This window comes from Aristolochia californica, unplaced genomic scaffold (assembly GCF_029961685.1).
Source record: "Aristolochia californica isolate CCGP_79_NKW_82.1479 unplaced genomic scaffold, dmAriCali1.0.hap1 SCAF_7, whole genome shotgun sequence".
NCBI classification, from domain to species: Eukaryota; Viridiplantae; Streptophyta; class Magnoliopsida; order Piperales; family Aristolochiaceae; genus Aristolochia; species Aristolochia californica.
In genome coordinates, this window is record NW_027182268.1 from 35,115,624 (window position 1) to 35,136,804 (window position 21,181).

The 21,181-nt window shown below is 36.2% G+C and overlaps 2 protein-coding genes across 3 annotated transcripts; one reads left to right on the plus strand and one right to left on the minus strand.

Moving 5' to 3' along the window:
• The first annotated feature begins 12,283 nt into the window (after positions 1-12,283).
• Positions 12,284-14,333, plus strand: LOC137937356 (VAN3-binding protein-like). The gene is made up of 8 exons (XM_068782424.1): positions 12,284-12,580; positions 12,700-12,789; positions 12,925-12,993; positions 13,083-13,455; positions 13,553-13,726; positions 13,846-13,895; positions 13,985-14,042; positions 14,125-14,333. Exons 1-8 carry the CDS (start codon positions 12,284-12,286, stop codon positions 14,331-14,333), a joined length of 1,320 nt encoding a protein of 439 aa, XP_068638525.1.
• A 42-nt stretch (positions 14,334-14,375) lies between these two features.
• Positions 14,376-18,543, minus strand: LOC137936630 (probable lactoylglutathione lyase, chloroplastic). 2 transcript variants are annotated; one of them, XM_068781425.1, is made up of 9 exons: positions 18,315-18,543; positions 17,245-17,449; positions 17,038-17,162; positions 16,788-16,852; positions 16,083-16,295; positions 15,754-15,801; positions 15,206-15,313; positions 14,857-14,997; positions 14,376-14,689 (listed from the first exon to the last, which is right to left on the minus strand). In XM_068781425.1, the coding sequence occupies exons 1-9, from the start codon at positions 18,478-18,480 to the stop codon at positions 14,648-14,650; spliced, it is 1,113 nt and encodes a 370-aa protein (XP_068637526.1). In that variant the 5' UTR covers positions 18,481-18,543; the 3' UTR covers positions 14,376-14,647. The 2 variants fall into 2 exon arrangements, with proteins under 2 accessions (XP_068637526.1, XP_068637525.1); XM_068781424.1 differs by having other exon boundaries at positions 18,309-18,543.
• Positions 18,544-21,181: the final 2,638 nt, after the last annotated feature.

Below are 21,181 nucleotides of genomic sequence, written 5' to 3' on the forward strand. Positions count from 1 at the left end.
AAGTTCAAGCAACGGGAGAAAAGCAAGTAAATTTCGGTTTCACTGTCTATTAAGGGGGGGATTAGTGCATAATCACCTGATTTAATTATTATTTTCTGTTATTTCTCTTTGATTGACACATCTAGGTTTCCTTTTTCACACTCTGATCTGATGTTTCTCCTCTAGCGTCGTTCTAGCAACAAATCATCATCCACAAGTGCTTCTCTTCTTCAAGTTGGCTCTTCTTGGCATATTATTTTTCTTCAACTTGTGTCGAGGCTCAACAATCCCTTTATTCATTTTTTGTGTTGATTAAATTCATTGGATTTGCCATTTTTTTTGTTTGACAAACCACTAGACTTTCATTTGGGTTGATTTGTTGTGGTTGCCAATTTGGGTTGTTATGGACCGAAATTGAGATTGCTTCGTGGATTGTGTCTTGTTACTCTTGTTGTTGGCGATGACTTTTGAGAGTTTTGTCCTCTTTTATTTAGTTCGTCCACTTGATAAATTTTATTGTCTTGATTTTTCTATGGAATATATTGGGTCTCCATTTTGTGTTATCTTTCAAAGGGCAAAAATATGTTACAAGAAAGAATATATATCACCGAAAATACCCAATTTTGATAGTTAAAAATTGGATCTCAATTGTGAAAATAGTTTGAATGACTTATGTGATGCTATAAATACCCAATCCGTGATTTTGAAATTTTCATTCGAATGCAAGGGTTAAAGGTCTATGACTATCCACCAAAAACCTTCCAAAATTGTCCAAGAACCCCTCTAAATTCTATTTCCCACTTTGACAATCACCAAACAAAAGGGAAAGTTTTCCAAAGATATGGAATCATCCACTGGGGCAGCTCACATAGGCAAGGAAAAGCACATGACAACTTGTAAGATGGATGAGATCATTACAACGACACCCAATTTTGACAAGAAGAAGAAAAATTTATTTGGTAAGTCTCCCACCCAAAATTGGTTTCCAAATGCTTATTTTGAGGATACATAAATGGTAATTTTATCAAGTTAAAGGGTATTGGAACTGGAACGGGGAAACCGATTGAAAAACATTTAGCTAAAGAAAACCCTCCAACTCAAGAGTATCTTAAAAGATCATAAATTGAAGAACTTTAGTAGTGATTATTTGATTAGTAAGAAGGTTTTACACATTTTCCATATGTCTATTAGGTGGAAAAAGCCATTATACCCTGGTGAGAGGGTAATTCATTCTATGTTTGAAGGAGATGAAGTGATTTTGGATGCCCATTCAATTAATATTATGTTTGGTAGAGAAGATAAATCATGACTCCTAGTATCAAGCAGGAAGGGTAAGCCTCTTGGACTCACCTACGAAATTTTCCACACTACACTATGTGGTGAGGAAGAGTTTAAAATGACTAAGTTACTTGAGTTTGACACAATTACTGCTCTTTATAGTTCAATATTTTGTTGGGAGCAAGACAACACTACATGTGTCACTTAGTGACAAGTTACTAGTATACATGTTGAATAATGGGATAAAGTTTGATTTTGGAGTGTATGTAGTGGACTCCATTTTCCACAACTGACAAAAGAAAGATATGAAGGTTGCCCATGGTTGGATCATCACTTATTATTTCCTCAAGAATGGTTGGTAGTTAGAAAAGTATGGATTCAAGAAGGTGGATAATTTTTTTTAATAAAACAATTGTTATTGGGATTAGTGGAAAAAGTAAGAGTAAAGGAGTCAAGAATGAAGCTCAAGAGATGACCACTACCTCTAAGCCATTAGATGAAGATAGAGAAAGAAGAGAAAGGGAGAAAAGGTCAATGAGGACTTTAAACACATCCTCCGCACATATGACAAATTTGAGTTTGAATTCCTTCATGGCACATTGAAGGATTTGTCGTGGAAGGTCAAGCTTCTTGGAGCCCTTTTGGACCTTGATTTAAATTAGATGTGGAAACACCACCGAAGTGGTAAACACAGAGTGATTCTTGAGCCATTCGAGGTAGTAGATTGTGGGAATACCAAAAAAATGAGAAAGAAGAAAATGAAGAAAATGTGAAATCTAAAAAAAAAAAGGAGAAGAAGAAGATTCAAAAGTAGAAAAGGATGATAAGAGGAAACTAGGATAATGATTTTGGGATAGATTATCCTCCCATTGATGGCTCCCAAGTAGAAGAAGACACAATGCCCAAAGAGAACCAAGAAGGAAATTAAAAAGAAAAAGAAGTATAGAAGAAGAGGCAATGGACATGGAGTTGGATGGTAAGGATGCAAAGATAGTTGAGGAAATGGAATTGGAAGGAAAAGAGGTTGGGGGAAGAAAACAATAAAAGAGAGAAAGTTGCAAGAGAAAAAGAGTTCAAAAAGTTGGAGAAGAAGAAGAAAGGTAAAAAGAAAAGCTCCAAATAAAAGTGATAGACTTGGCTGACAATGAGGGTGAGGAAGAGGAGAGCCCCATTCAAGCCATTATTCCTTATTGTTATAGACCACTAGTTTTTTTTATGCTAGAGGACTGCACCTACTAAGGAGATCCCACCTTACAGGTTAACATCGAATGAAAAAACTCTAGCCCAAAAAAAAAGAGGGGGGAGGGGGTGGGGGGGGATTAGACTAAGTAAGTTTATCAAGATTTATGGGTAATTTTAAATAAAATGAATAAAAATAGCAATCCCTCACAAATACAACAATATTTTTATAGTGATTCACAACCCAACATTATCTCAAATTGCTAAGCTACTGCCTAGGTGTTTGTACCTCATAGTTAATTCACCTATGTTGATAGGCCAAATGGCATATAAGTCAATAGACTTCAAAGGTTCAATAATAGTACCTATCCAATGTATAGCCAAGAGCTACTAGGTACAAGCATCTAGACCCTCGAGAGGGATTTTTAGCAGCAAATTATTAATCAATTTATCAAAGTCTTGGTTAATTTATAACATGACAAAGAATACTTACTTTTCAATTAAGCACAAAGCTTCTTAACTCATGCATATGTTACTAGAAAAAAGCTCAAAATAATAAACCCAATATTTCATGATTCTACCATAACAATTAGCAGAATTCAATCCTAAACAAATGATTTCAAAATATGAGCACTGTGAAATTTGGAAAACTCTTAAATTAGAGTTTGAAAAGTTTTACAATTGCCCCTAATTGGAGTCTAATATGATAGACTCACAATCATAACTTCTCAATAATTAAAAATGATCTTAGAATATGTCCAAACCTAGTTTAGCTTGAAAAATACCAAATATACAAAAGATTTCAAATTTATGAGGCACAAATACTTAGCTCTTTAAAAGTACACTTGGTTTTGGGTCTCTTTGAGAAATTTTGAATTGTTTTAAAATGTTGGGAGAATGTGAGAATATTTCTCTTTGGCTGTAGCACTCAGTATTTTTTAGTGTAGCGTGTGAAAACCTTTAAATAGATGAGATTCAATGGTCTAAAACTAATCGTTTTAGTGTCATTTCTACCAGAAAATGATAATTCCATTTTGAAAATCTTGGTGAAATCAATCATAGAAAATTGGAAACATAATATAAATTCATGATTTGAGTTACTAATACAATAGTATATCACTTTCAAATTATTGTGATCTACGTTGACTTAATGAAATTTGTGAAGCATTTTAAAGACTGTCTTCGAGCAAGCCTGGTCTAAGATATTGTCACTTGCTCTTTCTAATTTCTTCTTTGTGTCTGGATGACTAGCCAAACAAGCCCTTATAATTCCTTTTTCTCTCTTATATCGTTTAGATAAAGTATGCCCAGTTAGACGATCTACTTTGGTGCTTCATGTTTCCTTGTAGCCTTCATTGTATGGGTCACCTAGTCGGTTGAGCAAATTCACCTCAATAGAGGATTTTCTCCCCCTATCATTTTGAGGCAGATAGTCCAGTTGGTCATCCTTCATCATAGTCTTCTCCTCTTCATGTCTTCATGCACTTGACCATTCGATCATCCAAGCAAATGATTCCAAGTATAACCTTTTCTCTCCTATTGTTCAGTAGATTGACATGTTGTCAGACAACCTTCATAATTTCTTTGGATAGCCACTCAAATCATATACATGAGTTATCCGGTTGGGCATGGCTTGGTTCGTCACTTGAACTGCCATGTTTTCCAAGTTTTTTTCCTACCAAAATTTTATTAAAATTTTGCAATTAGTTCCTAAATGTTTATTATCATCATAATTAACTTCATGGGAATATTTGGGTAAAAAATCTTCCCTTTTTTTTATGATGACAAATACCCATCAATGAATATAAATTAACTATCAATGTGTATATGAAAGTGCAAGAATTTTGGACAAATGTTCCCTAAGTTTGTTGCCTATGTTTTTACTTTATCCCCTTGAATCTGATACATCTTTTTATATTTGATTAAGTGCCTTTACTCTTTGTGTTACATCATTAAAATTACTTGTTATATGTGACAAACTATGAAAATCAGTTGTTCTCACAAATATGAGGTGGAAATAAACCTTGTATTTCATGTATACAACAAATAATGTACATATAAGTCTAAGAGCATAATTAAGAAATACAAAATAGAGAGCCTAGGACTTCTTAGATAAATACTTTATGTGACTTTTGGTTGACTCTCTTTCTAGATTATCCATTTTATCCAGAGTAGTAACCAATTGGTATGGAAGGGCACGTGTAAGGAGGGAATCAGGTTTCTTGTTTCTGCTTTGGTACGTATTCATGCATGAGGAATAGACTGCTATTGGGTAAAGAATAAGAGTCATGTTTGAAAGAGTTTCTTGGTGGTGGGGATCTGCCAAAGCCATTGCTTCTTCTTTTTTCTCCTTCTCTAGTCTCTCTGTTTCTTCTTCCTTAACCTTTTTGACAAAAAAAAGTTTGTGGGCCTTAATTTTCTCAATTGGTTGCTGCACTTTTAAAGTACCTTTTGCCTTCCACTTCAATCTGAACTTCGTACTAAGAAATCTTTTGAGAAGCCACTTTGTTGCTCTCCATTTGTGTCACTGAAGACCCATTTATGTCAGTTAATCTCACCCATGCTATTAACAAGCAATTTACTCTCCTCATGTTCTAGGGCTGGCATTGGACCTCTTATCTTCTTCAATTATATTCTCAACTTCTATTACTTCTTGTTTACCAATCATCCTTTTTTTTTAATTCAAGAGTTGTCTTGTGACAAGGCTGTCTAGATCCTTATCTTTCAAACTCTAGACAAATGCAGTAGTTGCTTCCTACCCCTTTGCATCTGCTATCTGCAAATCATCCAACAACTTGACAATTATTTCTTGGTCCTTTTTCATAATGTCTTCTTCTTTATCCTCTTTTTCTTCCTTTATATCTTATTTTTCTTCTTCTTTTTGGTCAGTAGTTTTTGTTCTTCCCCTATTAATTCCTTTGTTGGCAATTCTTCCTTGTGCCGCTTATGCTTGCCCTGCTACATTCTCAATGTAATTTGCTTCCCCAACTACTCTTTCTTGTTCTATTTCTATCACCTTCTTCCTTTCCTAGTTCTTCTACCTTCTCTTCTTCTTTTATGCTAGCTTTTTTTTTCTTGTTTATTCTTGAGTATGTGATGGAGGTGGTGTATATGGGTTGTCCACTGAGTGCTACCCCCTCTAGGGGAAAAACTCTACTCCCCAATGTCCTGCTTCATTGTCATCATCATCTTCCGAGTCTCCCACTTGATCATCTCACTTTTAGACTTTGTCTCCTCATTTGCGTCTTCGTTGTCTTTCTCCATCTTCTTTTCTCTTTTCTTCTCCTTCTCTTCTCCGCATCATCATCCTTCTCAACTTCATATATTTTTTCGCAAGCATTATCAAATTGTGAAGTAAATATTCACTTGTATTTTTATAGAGTGACACAAAGTTATACCTAATGGATGCTGCATAAAGAACATGTCAATATTACTGAATTTATGCATCAGAGGTAGGTTGTTAAGACAAGGTCCAACCAAAAAATTGGTAATGTTGAAACCATGAATGATGGAAGTGAAATCGCCATCCCTAATGTGCAAGCAACACAAATAGCATGAATGATAAACAATCAGTATTTAGTATCCAAGGTCAATAACTGGATGAAGAAAAGAGTGGCAAATGATAGGTTTATGTATTTATTCATAGATGTGAATTGAAAATTGTATACTGGTTGGCAAAGTTTTTTCAAAGTTGGAAGATTTTTATTCAGTTGCTTCACATTAAAATGATATGCAACATAAGTAACAAAAGAATGGATTATATACTTTTACAAATGAAAGAGGCACTTCCTCTAGGGGAGACACTACCTCAAAATTATTATCATGTGCATAAAAATGACTACGTCCAATTCTAGGACTATGAGAACGTAGAAGAATGCCCACAATGCAATGAGTCAAGTTACACATGTTCAAGTGAGAAACGAAAATCGATGCTTTACTAAGTCTTGCACTATTTTCCACTAAAGCCATGACTTCAATGGTTGTTCACATGAAAATGAATAGCCAAAGGCATGAGGTGTTATGGTAATATGTTTGTGAATGGTAATGAGACATTATGACATCCAATAAATTTAGAAGCTTGGCGTGAATTTGACAAACAATATGCATGGTTTGTGAGAGACATGCAAAGTGTACATCTAGGACTCACTAGCAATGGTTTCAATCCCTTTGGCAACATGAGCACGTAGTACAGCATATGTCCAATGGTATTGATACCATATAGTTTGCCACCTTATAAGTGTATGACGGATTATTATCTTGTTCCAAGATAACCGATTTTGAGGCCAAAATCGCCAAGCAACGATATTTATATCTACTTGTAACTATTCATGGGTGGGTTGAAGAAGTTATGAAATGAGGATGTGCAAGCAGTAATGGGTGAGGCGTATAGGATGTATGTTGCTCTACTTTGGACCATCAATGATTTTTTGGCCTACAAATCTTTGTAATGGTGTACTAAAGGAAAATTTGCTTGCTCAATCAATATGAGTGTGACCTATTCTTAGAGGTTAAACAAGAAGGCAAGTAATATTACATGGGGCACGTCGCTATCTACATTTAGATAATTTGTGGTGAAAAAATGGTGATTAAAAAGGAATTACACCTGATCAAAGATAGTGGCAAGACATTCATGTCCCATGCATTGTAAACAATGTAATTAGATGAGAAGAAGAAGTTTTGTGCTTGGCTATGGACTATTAATTTTTCATATGGGTATGCTTCAAATATAGTAAGATGTGTAAATGTTGCAACCTCCTACCTATAGGATATGAAGAATCATTACTGTCATGTAATTATGCAACAATTTCTCTATATCCTATTACATGGTTATTTTAAAGGATGTGATGACTCCAATAGTTGAGTTGGAATTATTCTTCGAAGAGTTGTGCTAAAAAACATTAAAGTTAATGTATTGAACATGCAACCTAACATTGCTTTTAATCTTAGGTAAGATGGAAAAGATTGATCCACCTATATTCTTCGATGTTATGGTGCATCTAGTAGTTCACCTAGCACAAGAGGCATGGTTTTGTGGGTTAGTGCAATATGGGTGGTTGTACCTAGGGGTGGCATCGAACCGCGAATGGTCGAGCTCGGCTTGGTTCTGGCTTAGTTCGATTCGATTTATCTAGATCTCAAACCGAGTTCAAGATCCAGTTCGGTTCGAGATCCAGATTAGGCGCATTTGAGTTAATGAGCCGAGCTCGACCAAACCATGGTTTGATTCAAAAGTTCGCAAGCCGGCTCGTTAACTTAATGAGGGCTCGAAAGTCAAGATTGGGAACCGGGAGCGAGCGGGAGTTGTCTTTGATTTCTTCCTCCCCTCATTTTTCGATACTGATCCTTATCATCGCCGATCCCCTCCTATCAGCTACTATGGCCACCTCCATCTCCGTCAACAGCTACCCGTTGGCCGCCTTCACTGTTGCTCGGTTCAATTTCTTCCTCCCCTCGTCTACCTTCACCACTGCTTCTGTCGCACGTCAGCCATGACGACAACTCCTCGCCAGCTCTGCTAGACCCCCTGCCCCCCGAGTCATCTAGGTAGAAAACTAGAGACCTAAGTTAGGGGAGAAATAATTATTCCCCCCTGCGTGCGCGAAGACATCATGCGACCTACGCTCATGAGATTTCGCACTTGCGAGATCACAAGCACGGGAAAAAAAACTGTTTCTTAAACTTCGGCTGTCTCTTCCTCATGGTTCTTGAAGAGACTCTAATTGTTTGAGGTACTCTCTTAATGCTAACTCCACTCAAGTTTTTTAGAAGAATAGATTGGTAACATTTCAAAACTGTTGTTGTATGAATCCATGCTCCGAAGAAAAAACAAAAAAATGGTCATATGATTAAGTCATCCAAAATCACTTTTCTTAAACTTTTTCTCTGTCTCCATGATCTGGTTTTCTAGTCGTTGAATCAGAACGATATGATTGAGTACAAATGGACAAAACTAGCGTTGCTTTTCAAATGAATGTTTTTGTGTTTGAATATTGAATAAAGTTTATGCATAATTATGGAACTTTTATGAATAATTTTATGCATAGTGTATAGATAATTTTATGCAGGGTTAATATACAGAGGTTATGTCCAATTTGAAGTAGAGATTATGCCCAAATTTATGTAAAATGTATGCATAATTTTATATACAATTTATTTGACTTGTATTTTATGCAAAGTTTTAAATGTAGGTTGGAGCTTGAACTCAGCTCAAGCTCAAGCTTGATCTAGATTAAAATTATTGGGCTTGAGCTTGATTACAATTTTAGGCTTGAGGCTAGGCTCGGCTCGAGCTCAAGTTTGAAATATTTAAATCAAGCTCAGCTCGAACATAGGCAAGTTCGTGTTCGGCTCAGCTCGGCTCGGCTCGATGCCACCCCTAGTTGTACCCAATAGAGAGATAGTCAACATTACTTTCGTGCATATAATTTTTCTTATTCTATGTCGTATTATCCCTAACACAATACAATTGAATAGGTTTCTTCCTATATTAAAAATAAAGTACCAAATAAAGCTCAACCTAAAGGATCCAATGGTAAATAATATATTGATAGTGAAGCTCTAGTAATTTTTTTCAATGTACTTGGATGGAGTGGAAATGAGATTCAACCAAATCGATCAAAATTATGATGAGGATCCTAAGTGTGTGAAGGGAAAAAATTGATTTTGTTCTCATAACTTGTCAATTAAGTAGTAATAGAGAGTTTGAACTTGGCCCACCGAATATAATAAGATGCTTTGGGATTGTGATGAGATTGAGGAATATCTCATATAAGTAGTCCATTAAGTTCCTTGGACTTGTGAAAGGATTTTATTATTACAAAATATGTATTTATTATTAGAATATTTATGATGAATAGTGAACACAATTAACTTATTGACTATGAGAGTAGAACAAACGTGGATCTGTGACATGAAGAAGAGTTTGCAGAATGGTTCAAAGCTAAGGTTAGTTGTGTACATTTGTTAAGGTATACAAATAAAAAAAACATTTAAGTAACTCCTCATTCATGTGATTATATTGATTAGTCGACCAAGGTCGTCTTAATAGACACAAAGACATATACAATTGTATTATCAGCCACATATATTAACATTATTGCTCAATGTGCATGATAAACGATATGGGAGTTCATACTGAGCAATTCAAAGCAAATCGTAGAATTCAAAACAATGGTATTGTTGTGGTCAAGGGGTACTATAAAGTATGATCTCAATTATCATGGGGTGGTGATTGATGTAATACAATTATGCTACTTGAGAAAGAAATCTATTTATGTGCTTAAATGAAAGTGGTTTGTTTTAAGCAATAAAAGACACTATCTTAATGCAAAATAATGGTTCACGAGTATCAACATTGCTCGTACATGGTGCACTGATGACCCTTTTGAGTTGGCATATCAAGGGGAATAAGTTTTCTACACAGATGATCCTAAATATGATGTTTTGTGGTGTGCCATAATAAAGGTGGTTAACCAAAATGTGTTTGATGTTTTTGGAGCAACAAAATACCGCCATTCTGGAAACAAAAGCTTACTAGCAGGTATTATCCACTGGAATCACTTACAGTGTGCAACATAATGATGACAAAAACCTATTGGTTAGGAATGATGTTCCACTTAATCATACATTAGAGTCACTTCAATGTCTACCAGTTAGATTTTTGCAGAACCTAATTGTTATTTAAGTCATTCGAAAGACGAAGAAGAGGAAAAACTATCTTTTTTTCCCCAAAAATATTTTGGTATTATAGTGATAAAATTTTATTTTAATGTCATACTATCTTTTTTTTCCCAAAAATTACGAGAATATCAAAGAAAATTTTTGAAAATGGAAAGGACTAGACACTTCAATATTCATGTGGCTCAAAGTCATTTATCCAAGCATGTTATGAGATGGTATGTGTAGTATTGTTAGTGCTTTTAATTATATGTGATCTAACTTGTTTTTGTTTCATTTGTAGGGTAAGAGTGAATCAAGTGGAATATTTCAAGAACACCCATCATGGAGAGCCATGTGGATGGCTTTGAAGGGTGCTAGAGTTGTTCATATAAGTAGAACCATTTGATTCAATGACTAGTAGTTGAGGTAACCCCTTTACACTCATACAACTCTTCCTCACTTGATCCTCCTACATAGTCCTGCTTGTTTATATTTCATGCTTTATGATTTGGATAAAAATATTTTTTTGCATGTATATTTTTTGTTATAGACATTTTTATTCATTCTCATTTTGTATGTAAATAAAATTTGCCTTGGATGTTTGTGATTGTTTTATTAATGATATAATATTTTATATATTTTAAAATTTTCATAGGGATAAATATAATTTAAAAAAATTTAAAATGTAAATTTTTCATTGAAAAATTTCCCATAAATAATAAGAAAAACATTTCAGTAAAAACCCACCAAAAATATTTTTATTTAAAAATTAAAAATTTTAAAAATTATTTTTTGTGTCTTTTATATTATAAATTAATTCTTAAAATTTTGAGTTATTTGAGAGAAAATGTAATTAATAGGTCTTATTACTGATTATATATATATATATTTATTTAAAATTATAAAAAAAATATAACAAACTTGTTTCGATTTTTATTAACTGTCCTAAATTTGTTTATTATATATAACAAGTTGATATTTTTATGAAAAAATGTATAAATGCAGTTAATATTTAATTTTTGAATGGAAGTTTCTTTGAATTTTTTTATTTTAAGATTTGCCTTCTTTCAGAACTTTTTTTGGCTCCATTATTGTCCTTACTTTTTTATTTTTTAAAAAATTTAGAAATTTATATTAATTTATAAAAATTAAATTTATTACTGAGACAACAGAATCCATGCAAATTGTAAAAGAGAAGTCCTACGGCAGTCAGCCACGCATGATGGCCTTCCTTCAGTGCGCCTTCAGTCGATTCCGATTTTGTTTATTCAAATCGTGAACATGATTACAATGGTTTATGAAAGAAGGAAATGGAGGGAGCAGGACGGCTAGTGAAAAGCAAGATAAAGCTTGCACTGGAGCGGCTGTACGCGGAGCCTTCAGAAAGAAATTCGAAAACTTTGCTTTAAACATCTCTAAGTGATACGCAATGATGAGAAGCTCCCATTTATGAACCAGTTGTGTTTTGCTGCTTGACAGCTCCCAGAAGATCAAGGAAAAAAGATGGAAAGAGGCGAAGAACGATGCCCGTGATGAGACTATTTGGCGTCTGTACCCTAAAGGCTTTGCTGGATAGACGAAGAATAAAAACACATGGCTCTCTGAATTCAGTCAAAGTGGCCAATCTTGTCAAGATTTGAAGGTTGAATCTGATAGAGATAAAGATCAAACCTTGTTGGGCAGAGAGATGCAGATGCTCTCCCAAGAATTCAAGCCACGAACGACAAGAACAGAAGAAAAATTATCGACCGTGCGGGTTATCTAAATGAGGGTCCTCAGTTACGTAATCATGGCTTGCATGGGTCCGGACGAATGATGAGACTGAAGGACCTTTAATGGAACACGGGAGAGTGGAAAGAAAGATAAACTGGAAAAAGCAGACAAATTGAGGTAGAAGATGCTAAAAGCTCAATAAGGGTGCTTTTAAGTACAAGTATAACAGATAAAAGCTCCACTTTCAACATTTCTTTTTTGGCCAACGCTTATTAAAGGAAGTCAGTACGATCGTCTTCTTCTCCAAGGAGCTACTACAACAGTGTGTTTACCATTTTTCCTTGTCTTGGAATGAAAGGTCATTTACTGTAAGGTACGTCTCGATGATCTGAACACTCTTCTTCTTGCATGCAGCTCGGTCTATGAAGGCACTGCTTGACATGAACACTTTGGTGTTTGATGTTTCTGGTAAGGAATGAATCACTGTAATTGCGACGGCAAATGCATGTCGAACCGATTGGAGAACATTGACGAAGAGAGTCCAGCAAGCTGGCTTCCGTTTCCGGTGCCTCGACCGGAGACTCCTATCGAGCCTATGGAATTTCTGGCGAGGTCATGGAGCCTCTCCGCACTCGAGCTCTCCAAAGCACTCGCCGACTCGTGTAACCAGTCCAAGGGCATCCACTCTGCTCCCCCTTGCTCTCAGGAATTGGAGATGCAGGATAGGAGTTCCATTCCGATATCTTCTGCTGCAAAAGTCCCGCCGGAAACAGTAAGATTAATCCCATCCGTTCTCCTCATCTGATCTCAGCTTAAGCCATCCGCAGGTTGCATTCGCAACTCGACTGTATTCATCAAATCGTACTAATTAAGCTTGCTTTTTATGATCAGAATCAACAATTGATTCATCTCGTTCCTGCTACAGCTGAATCCCCTAGTGATGGTCCTCCGATTTCTCCAAAGGAAAGAGAAGAAATAAAGGTAAGTTAATTTCATGCTCGATTCATCACTATTTGGGAAAAAAAATTGTTCCTCTAGGATAATTTGAGAATCAACAGTCTGTTGTTCTTATCTGACTAGTAAGGGCAGTTACTGAAATCCTTTTATCTTTTCCAGGAGTGGCTTCTACTTCAGCAAGCAGTTGATCCAGAATTTTTATTGAAGCAACGATTGATTGGGCATGGGGTACATCTGATCTCCACGCGATTGCCGTATTATTTTCTATTTGGCCAGATTTATATCTAACTCTTTTCTCATTTGCAATTTAATTAAAGCTGTACAAGAGCGTGGTGAGAGGGAAGACAGTAGGCAGATGGTTGAAAGATCAGAAGGAAAGGAAAAAGGAGGAGAACCGAACCCAAAACGCCCAGTTGCATGCCGCCGTGTCGGTTGCTGCAGTTGCGGCAGTCGTCGCGGCCGTCACAGCCACCACTGCCACAGCGCCGGATCCCTTGGCCGCTCGGGAGACAGCGCACTCCAAAACATTAGCGGCAGCCGCATCGGCAGCGGCACTGGTGGCCTCGCATTGCGTGGAGATGGCCGAAGATATGGGCGCTGATCGTGATCAGATGTTAACAACCATCAGCTCCGCCATTAACGTGCAGACTAGCGGGGATATCATGACATTAACGGCCGGTGCAGCAACCGGTAATATTACACACTTACAGAACGAGAGTTCACCGGAGTCGAAATCTGCCAACGACTTGGTTTAAAAGCTAATCGATTTAACTTTGCTTTGATGCAGCTTTACGAGGCGCAACAGCCCTCAGGGCAAGACTTCTCAAGGGCAGTCGGCCTGCCGTTCTCTGTCCCAGTGATAGTTCGATTGAACTAGCTGGGGAGAATGAAAAGACCATGACATCATATGCTCTCAACTTTGTATCTGCAGGAGGAGACCTTCTAAAACGCACACGCAAAGGTGGAATCCTAAGGATCAGCTTTGTGTAAAAGCTGTTTATTTCATTCAGTTATTACCTTAATCTACTTGTTAACGCCATACCAGGTTGGAAACTAACGGTAGTTTCACCACTCTGGCAGGAGTTCTTCACTGGAAGCAAGTTTCAATCTACACAAACTCGAATTTGGAGGTAAAATTGGAAGTTTGAACTTACAATGCTTTTCACCTGCTGCATTAAGTCCCTTCCAGCAGCAATTCTAAAAGCCAAAGCGATTGCAGGTGCTTGTAAAAATGAAAAGCAAACACATGGTTGGTACGTTTGTCAAGAAGAAAAAGAGTAAGCTCCCTACAAAAGATCCAGTTTAGTGATAGCCACTTGCCCTGTTCACTAACGATTCACAATCTGTTCCCTGTTACAGGTGTTGTTTCAGACGTCTGTTGCAATGTTCCTGGATGGCCTGGACGAGCAGATGATGGTGAAAAGAGGGCCTACTTTGGGATCAGAACTCCTGAAAGACTCATTCAGTTTGAATGCAAAACAGAGAGGGAGAAAAAGATGTGGGTTGAAGGCATCAGACAAATGCTGCACTGCCATGCCAACAAAAACAGTGCAGTTTTCTGTTCATAGAACCAAGCTGATCCACTACTGCAAGAAGTGGAAAATACAGCATTTGCTCCCTCCACAAGAAGTTTGTCCAAGTTTTCAGTAACAAAAAAATGTAAATTTGGGATGATATGAAATGAATTGAAAAACAAAAAAAGACAGAAAAAATAGCTTACACACCAATTTGATGAAACTTATTACAACTGGTCACTACAGAGGGTCGTACAACCTATCTACAAGCTTTCTCTTACAGGGATTCTGGAAGAATCGATTCCGCAAAAAGGCCAGATCTGTTGAGCAAAATCCAAGCAATGCCAAGGCATTTTACTGACAGAATCTTACTCTAATTCCTTAAGGAGGTCTATATTGTCAACAAAGACCTGCAGGAAACACAAGGAACAGAGATGAAAGCAGTGAGAATAGGTTTAGAAACCTGTGTAACAAATACTTGGAGGTCAAGCTAGCAGTTGGTAAATACTAATGCTTCGTTGTCAGAAGACACTTCATCCAATAATCTCAATACAACCAACTTAAAAAAATCAAATACCGATTTCCATCCATCAGGGTCCAAACAGGCAGTAATTTTGGTGTTGATTCCAGGTAAAGGACCAGGTTCACGAGTGATCTTCCCCCCATGCAGTTTAATTGCTTCAGCAGTTTTATAGACATCATCAGTGCCTATGGCTATCTGTTAAGAATTTATTTACAGGATACCTAGTCAGATTTATCCAATTGCATCAAACAATTGTTGAAGTAAAAAGAAAAAGGACAAGAAAGCAGAAAAATTTTAAATAGAAATTTAAGCTAGCTCATATGAATGTCAATAATGGAAACAACTCAAAAATAATTTCATCCTAATCCAACTTCACAGGGTCAAAGCAAACAGAACTGTTTACCTGTGCATAGGCATTTCCTTTATCATATTCTGTAACTCCATAGTTGTATGTCAACTCTAGTACTGCATTTTTATCTTCAGGACCATATCCCATCATTGCTATTGTATACTGGCAAATAAGTAATTAAATGAATTAGTCCAAATTGTAATTGAACTTCCTGCAGCAAAAAAAGTAAACGACATTTTTTTTTAAATGTCAAATGAATGTGTTCTGGTTGTGCATTCCTTGTCCTCTTCCACACCGAAGATGAATCACCTTTAATAATAATTTACATGCATGCTCTCTCTAAAATTTCCAATAGTGAAGAATCCAATCTGATATTACTGGACTTGCATTACAACAGAATCAAACTGCATGACACTGAATTTTTCTCTTGCAGCTAATAGGCAAGAACAGAAGCAAAGGAAGGATATTATGTTCCGTTACTGCAGATAGAGCATGTAACAGTACATATAAAGTAATTCATGACTTCTTCATTTGAAAACTATACAATATCACATGATAGTGAATAAAAAAGAATGTCCTGTTGATGAGTATAGAGATGTTACCTTGTATTCAGGATTATCTCGCTTATGAAGAAGCTCCATACCAAATGCCTTGAATCACATATTGAAATCAGAACTCTCAAATTTAAAAATTATAACATGACAAAAGTGGGCTTTGTAACATGATCAGACCTTGTTCATGAATAACACATGTGAGGACAGAAAAATAGCAGTCTTATAAATGTAGAGAAAGATAGGTGAAAGAATCATGTAATTCATGTGACTGGGCCCATATGCCCCATATAATTTATAAGACTAGAGAGACCAAAATATAGTTCAGTAACTGTCAGTAAGTCCTCCTAAACAGTTGAACAATTTAGAACAGTTGTCACCTTCTCGTAGAAATTTATTGAACGATCAAGATCTCCCACTCGAAGCATTACTTGACACAAGGGTTCTGGTGTAGGCTCTCTTTCCAAAAGCTCAAACTTGTAACCTTCGGGATCTTCAATAAAAGCAATCACTGTCTTGCCACCTCTAACAGGACCAGGTTCCCTCGTAACTTTTCCTCCCTTAGCTTTTATAAGATCCACAGTTTTAGCAACCTATATGAAAATCAATTTAGTCAAGCAATGGCCTCTGAAGATTATAATAAGTCAATAAGAAATTTTTCATATCTAAAATAAAATAGATGGAGCAGAAAGTTGTCAACCAAGCAAATACTCAAGCAACATTAACATAAATTTTGCACTTTCTTAAAAAAATTTAACTGTTTTATAAATATTGATATATAAATGGAAAGCATTGATAATTGAACTAGTGAAAGCCCTGTTAGTAATTCTTTTATTAAAAAATAGTAACCAAGAATACTAATAACTTTTTTGGAAATTCATTGAGTGCTTAATAATCATAGATTTGGTCAAATCAACAAAAACTTGAAAATCTCCAATGAATGAAAAACTTGGCATAGACAAAACATGATTCATTTGATTCTCCCGAGTCCTCAATTAACAATGTCACAAAGAGAGCACATATTTCGCTCCAAATTTGAATTATAGCCAAGAACAATACCCATTTTAAGGTGAAGGAAAACTTACGTCCTCCATTGCAATACCAAAATGGCCAAACCCAGCCCCAATATCATACTTGTCCACTCCATAGTCTGAACAAGGTTTAAAAAGAAGCATAAATTCCATAGTAACATATGATGCAGATCAGATCATCTACAAAGCTTTAACGTGCGTTTGATGATCCAAAATACGATAGCTAGTTGTAGCCAGTAAACAGAAACTTATCAATCTTGCTAAAAGTGGCATCAGCCTAAATGAAGTTATCTAATGAACTTACTGTAAGTAAGTTCGACAACAAAATGAGAATCTTCAGGACCATATCCTAGGAAAGCATTTGTGTATCTCTCCTCAGGTATGTCACGTTTTCGCAATAGCTTCATTCCGAGACATTCAGTGTAAAACCTGAAACCACCTCATTCATAGGTTAGCAGTGAATTATGAAACAAACCGGTAGAAAGAGGTAACTGGTATATTACTCACGTACTTTATTGTCTTATCCAAGTCCCCTACACGGTAAACAACATGAAGTAGTCTTCTTTTGTCATTTTTCACCCACTCCAGAGCACTTTCTTGGGTAACAGCAGTGCTAGCTGGGGCTCTATTTCCAGCTGTTCCAGCCTCTATACTGTTTCCTTCTGTTCTCTGTAGCCTAGATGGTTTTACTCCAAATAATTGTGCTTGTGGAATGACTGGATTACAAATAAAATGCATAATCACGTCCTTAAACATTGTTTTACAAAATATTACGGAAACAAATTCTTGTAACGGTAAGTAAAATTCTTTTTATGCTCTATATATCATGTATTGATAACTCATGAATGAAAAACTTGGAGAAGTAAGACGGCATGCATGAAAGAAATCCTAACGCTCATACTGATTAATTTGTGATAAATGTTTAATAGTAGTTTTAACAAATAAACGTATGGCGTGCCAATGATTGACTTTTACTATCGGCTCTGGCTGTTGTTTCTGTACCAGAAAAAAAAAAAGAAAAAAAAAAAGAGAGAGAGAACAGAGTGTATAAAATAAAGAAATACATATTTTGAACAAGGGAGAAAAAATCACTTAACTCGGTCCAAGCTTCTGCAAGAGCACATAAGATTGCAAAACGATGAAAATAATTCAATTAATCACAGTAATGAAAACGTCTCTGCAGCGCATAGCTCTCAAGTAAAGTAGTAACACAAAACCAAAAAAAAGATCGAGTATTCTATTTCTCAAAAACAACAATCGTAATAAACAGGTTACACAATGTAACTTACAGATAAGAATCTTCAAAATGATTCATTAGCTCACATTTTCAGAGATGACTCGGTGAAAATATAAAATTAGTTTCAATTAAACGAAAGTAATTCAATCAGACAATGAGAGGCATAAAAGCTGAGGCATTGAGAGGCAGCGTTCATTGCTTCAAAAACAGAAATGAGAACAACACAAAATTCAGTTTCATTAACAAGCATACACAATTCGAAACTACCCCAAAAAGAAACAAGAGAAACAAGGAAGAACGGAAAGAAAAAATTAGGGCTCTGAAAGACTGGAACAAACCGCTACCCAGATGGAAAAGAGCAAGCCTCCGTGAAGGATAGGACGATGCGTTGAGAGAGACACCGAAGCGCGCGTTGGCTGAGATTCTAAAGGGAGACAGAGAAGAGAAGGAGAGAGGGAGAAGCGAGGTGAGGGAAAGAGAAGGGGAGGCCATTGGAATAATCCTCACCATGTCGCTTGCTCAGTCACTCTCAGTTTCTTTCTCCTGTTTCCTGCTCAAGGATATCTCGGTTCTCGCCCGCTGCATCCTCACGAGTCATGACTGTGGACATTTTCTTTTATTCTCATTCGGTAGTTTGTCACTCCATTTCGATGGGTTACCCAAAAAATAATATTTTTTTTTATCGAAAATAGTTTGCAGGAAGGAGAGAAACAAACGAGGGTGAATCAGGACAAGAAGATATGGGTTCCAGGAGAGAATTAGTTGATTCATTTTTCACCTTAGCATTCCCTTAACGAGTTTGTGTCAATTTGACTACTTTCACCATTAACATTCCCTGCGCATTGACAGGACTGAAGTTAAAACAGATATGTAGAATAAATCTATGAAGGCCTCAACTTTTTAATTTATGCTAGTCTTGCTTCTCGCGGTGAATATGGACTGTTAATCACTTAAAATTAAAAACTAAGGCGACTAATTGAATGCTAGTTGTCCTATCATGAAAAAAGCTCAGATTATCTAAAACACAATAATCACATTATACTACAATTTATAAAACGGTTCAAAAATTGCAGTTTTTTGCTATTGCTTTACTTTTGCTGTTTCAGATATTAATTTCTCTTTCTAGAAAAATTTGAATTCAATAATTCTTTTTGAGTTGAAAACTAACTCAAATATATTTCCAACGGTATATAATTTTCTATATTAAAAATACGGCAAAAGAGTGAAATATCCAATGAAATATACAAATTTGAGAAACAAGACTTAAGGAAAAATGAGAAACTCTTTTTTTTTTTTCTTTTTATTCTTCTTCTTCTTCCTCACTTTATTCTCCATCTTTTTCCCCATCTTCATCTCCTTTTACATCTCAAATTATTGCCTACTTTAATACCATATTAAAACTTAGGATTTCATGATGTATAATCACAGTAGAAAAGGATTAAGGGGCGAAAAGAAGATGAAGAATTATGGAGAGAAGATTTAAGGAGGAGAAAAAGAAAAGTGAGGAATTTGGATGAGGAGGAAGAATAGGGTAATGGACTTGTCCAAACCGTCCCCCTTAAGTTATATTTATAAATATCAAAAGTACTAATATTATAAGAATACCCTTCACCCTAGTAAGAGTGCATAAGAGACATAAATCATAAACTAATTACATCAGTGTCATCTTTATGAGATGACTCTTTAATTTCTATCGTGCCTCCATTGTGTAGGACTATAGGCCTTCTCCTTGGTCTGTGGGCTTGAAACCATCTTCCACACACTTGGATGTGTGGGCCTTCTTTGGTGGTGCGGGCTTGGACCCATCTTCCAACAAGTTCCCTCCAACTAAAGTGCAATACCCAAAAGTGGATTTCCTGTTATCAGGTGATCCAGCCCAATCTTTGTCCGCAACTCCTTCAATATTAAGGTGACCGTGACATTTATATAGAAGTCCCTTGCTGGGAGCTCCTTTAAAATATTGGAGCTTTCTCTCTAAAGCTTGCCAGTGAATAACTTGTATTTTATGCATATACTGACTAACCACACTTATGACATATGTTAAATTTGATCTTGTCATTGTCAGATAAATGACTTTCCCAACCAGCCTATGATATTTTCCCACCTCCACATATTCGTCGGAGCTTGCACACAACTTGGTGTTAACATGAATAGGAGTATCTGTCGGATGACATCCCATCATCCATGTGTTTTCTAGTAGATCAAGAACGTACTTCCTCTGAGATAAAATAATCTCATGTTTTGACTAGAAGACTTCAACACCCAAAAAATATTTCAGAAGTCCAAGGTATTTTGTTTTGACTTCTTTATTCCTTCTACATCACTGACAGTAATACACTTCCCTTCAAGGTGTTCTTAACCAATACAGAATGATCAATTGAGCATCTATGGAACCCAAACCACAACATTGTTTGGCTAAATTTGTCAAACCAAGTTTGAGGAGATTGTTTTAAACCACATAATGATTTCTTCAGTCATCACACCAACTCCCCCTCAACCCCAAAACCATGTGGTTGACACATATAGATCTCTTCCTTAATATCACCATTTAAAAAAATATTTTTCACATCAAGTTGATATACCGGCCAAGAAGAATTTACAACAAGTGATGATAGGATTTGTGTTGAATTTAACTTGTTCACCGGGGAGATATTTCCTCATAATCAACTCCATAACACAAAGTGTATCCCTTGACAATGAGATGGGCTTTAAGACGAACCACATAACCATCGGGATTGTGCTTGATGATAAAAACCCATATATAACTCATAGGTTTCTTCTCAGAAGGAAGCAAAACCAAGGTCCATGTTTGATTCTCATATAAAGCATTCATTTCCTCTTCACTTGCTACCTTCCATCTTGGATGTCTCAGAGCTTCCTAATACGATTGGGGGACATATATATAAGAGATAGATGCAAGAAATTGACAACAAGAAAAAGACAACTGATGGTGAGAAACAAAATTTGATGTAGGATGAGAAGTGGAGGGCCTAGGCTCCTTGCGCAGAGCTATAGGCCTAGTATTAAGTTGTGAACCAAATATGATAGGTGAAGATGGGCTTAACCCGAAGGGATTCGTAAACTCCATAGGTGTGGTATTGGTCGCTGCTTCAGGGGGGTGAAGGAGATCGACATCAAGTGGCACAATAGGTCTTGGAGTTGCCTAAATCAATGAAATACCTGGAAGAACATCTTTTAAAGAATAAAAGAT

What these genes read in the sequence shown, in the direction of transcription:
- LOC137937356 (XM_068782424.1), top strand. Translation starts at nt 12,284, where the DNA reads ATGAATCACTGTAATTGCGACGGCAAATGCATGTCGAACCGATTGGAG. An exon ending in AACGATTGATTGGGCATGGG is followed by an intron (nt 12,994 to 13,082) that starts GTACATCTGATC and finishes ATTTAATTAAAG; the next exon opens with CTGTACAAGAGCGTGGTGAG. An exon ending in AACGGCCGGTGCAGCAACCG is followed by an intron (nt 13,456 to 13,552) that starts GTAATATTACAC and finishes GCTTTGATGCAG; the next exon opens with CTTTACGAGGCGCAACAGCC.
- LOC137936630 (XM_068781424.1), bottom strand. Translation starts at nt 18,480, where the DNA reads ATGGTGAGGATTATTCCAATGGCCTCCCCTTCTCTTTCCCTCACCTCG. An exon ending in TCTTTTCCATCTGGGTAGCG is followed by an intron (nt 17,450 to 18,308) that starts GTTTGTTCCAGT and finishes TTTGTAATCCAG; the next exon opens with TCATTCCACAAGCACAATTA. An exon ending in ACCCTGATGGATGGAAATCG is followed by an intron (nt 14,690 to 14,856) that starts GTATTTGATTTT and finishes TGTTTCCTGCAG; the next exon opens with GTCTTTGTTGACAATATAGA.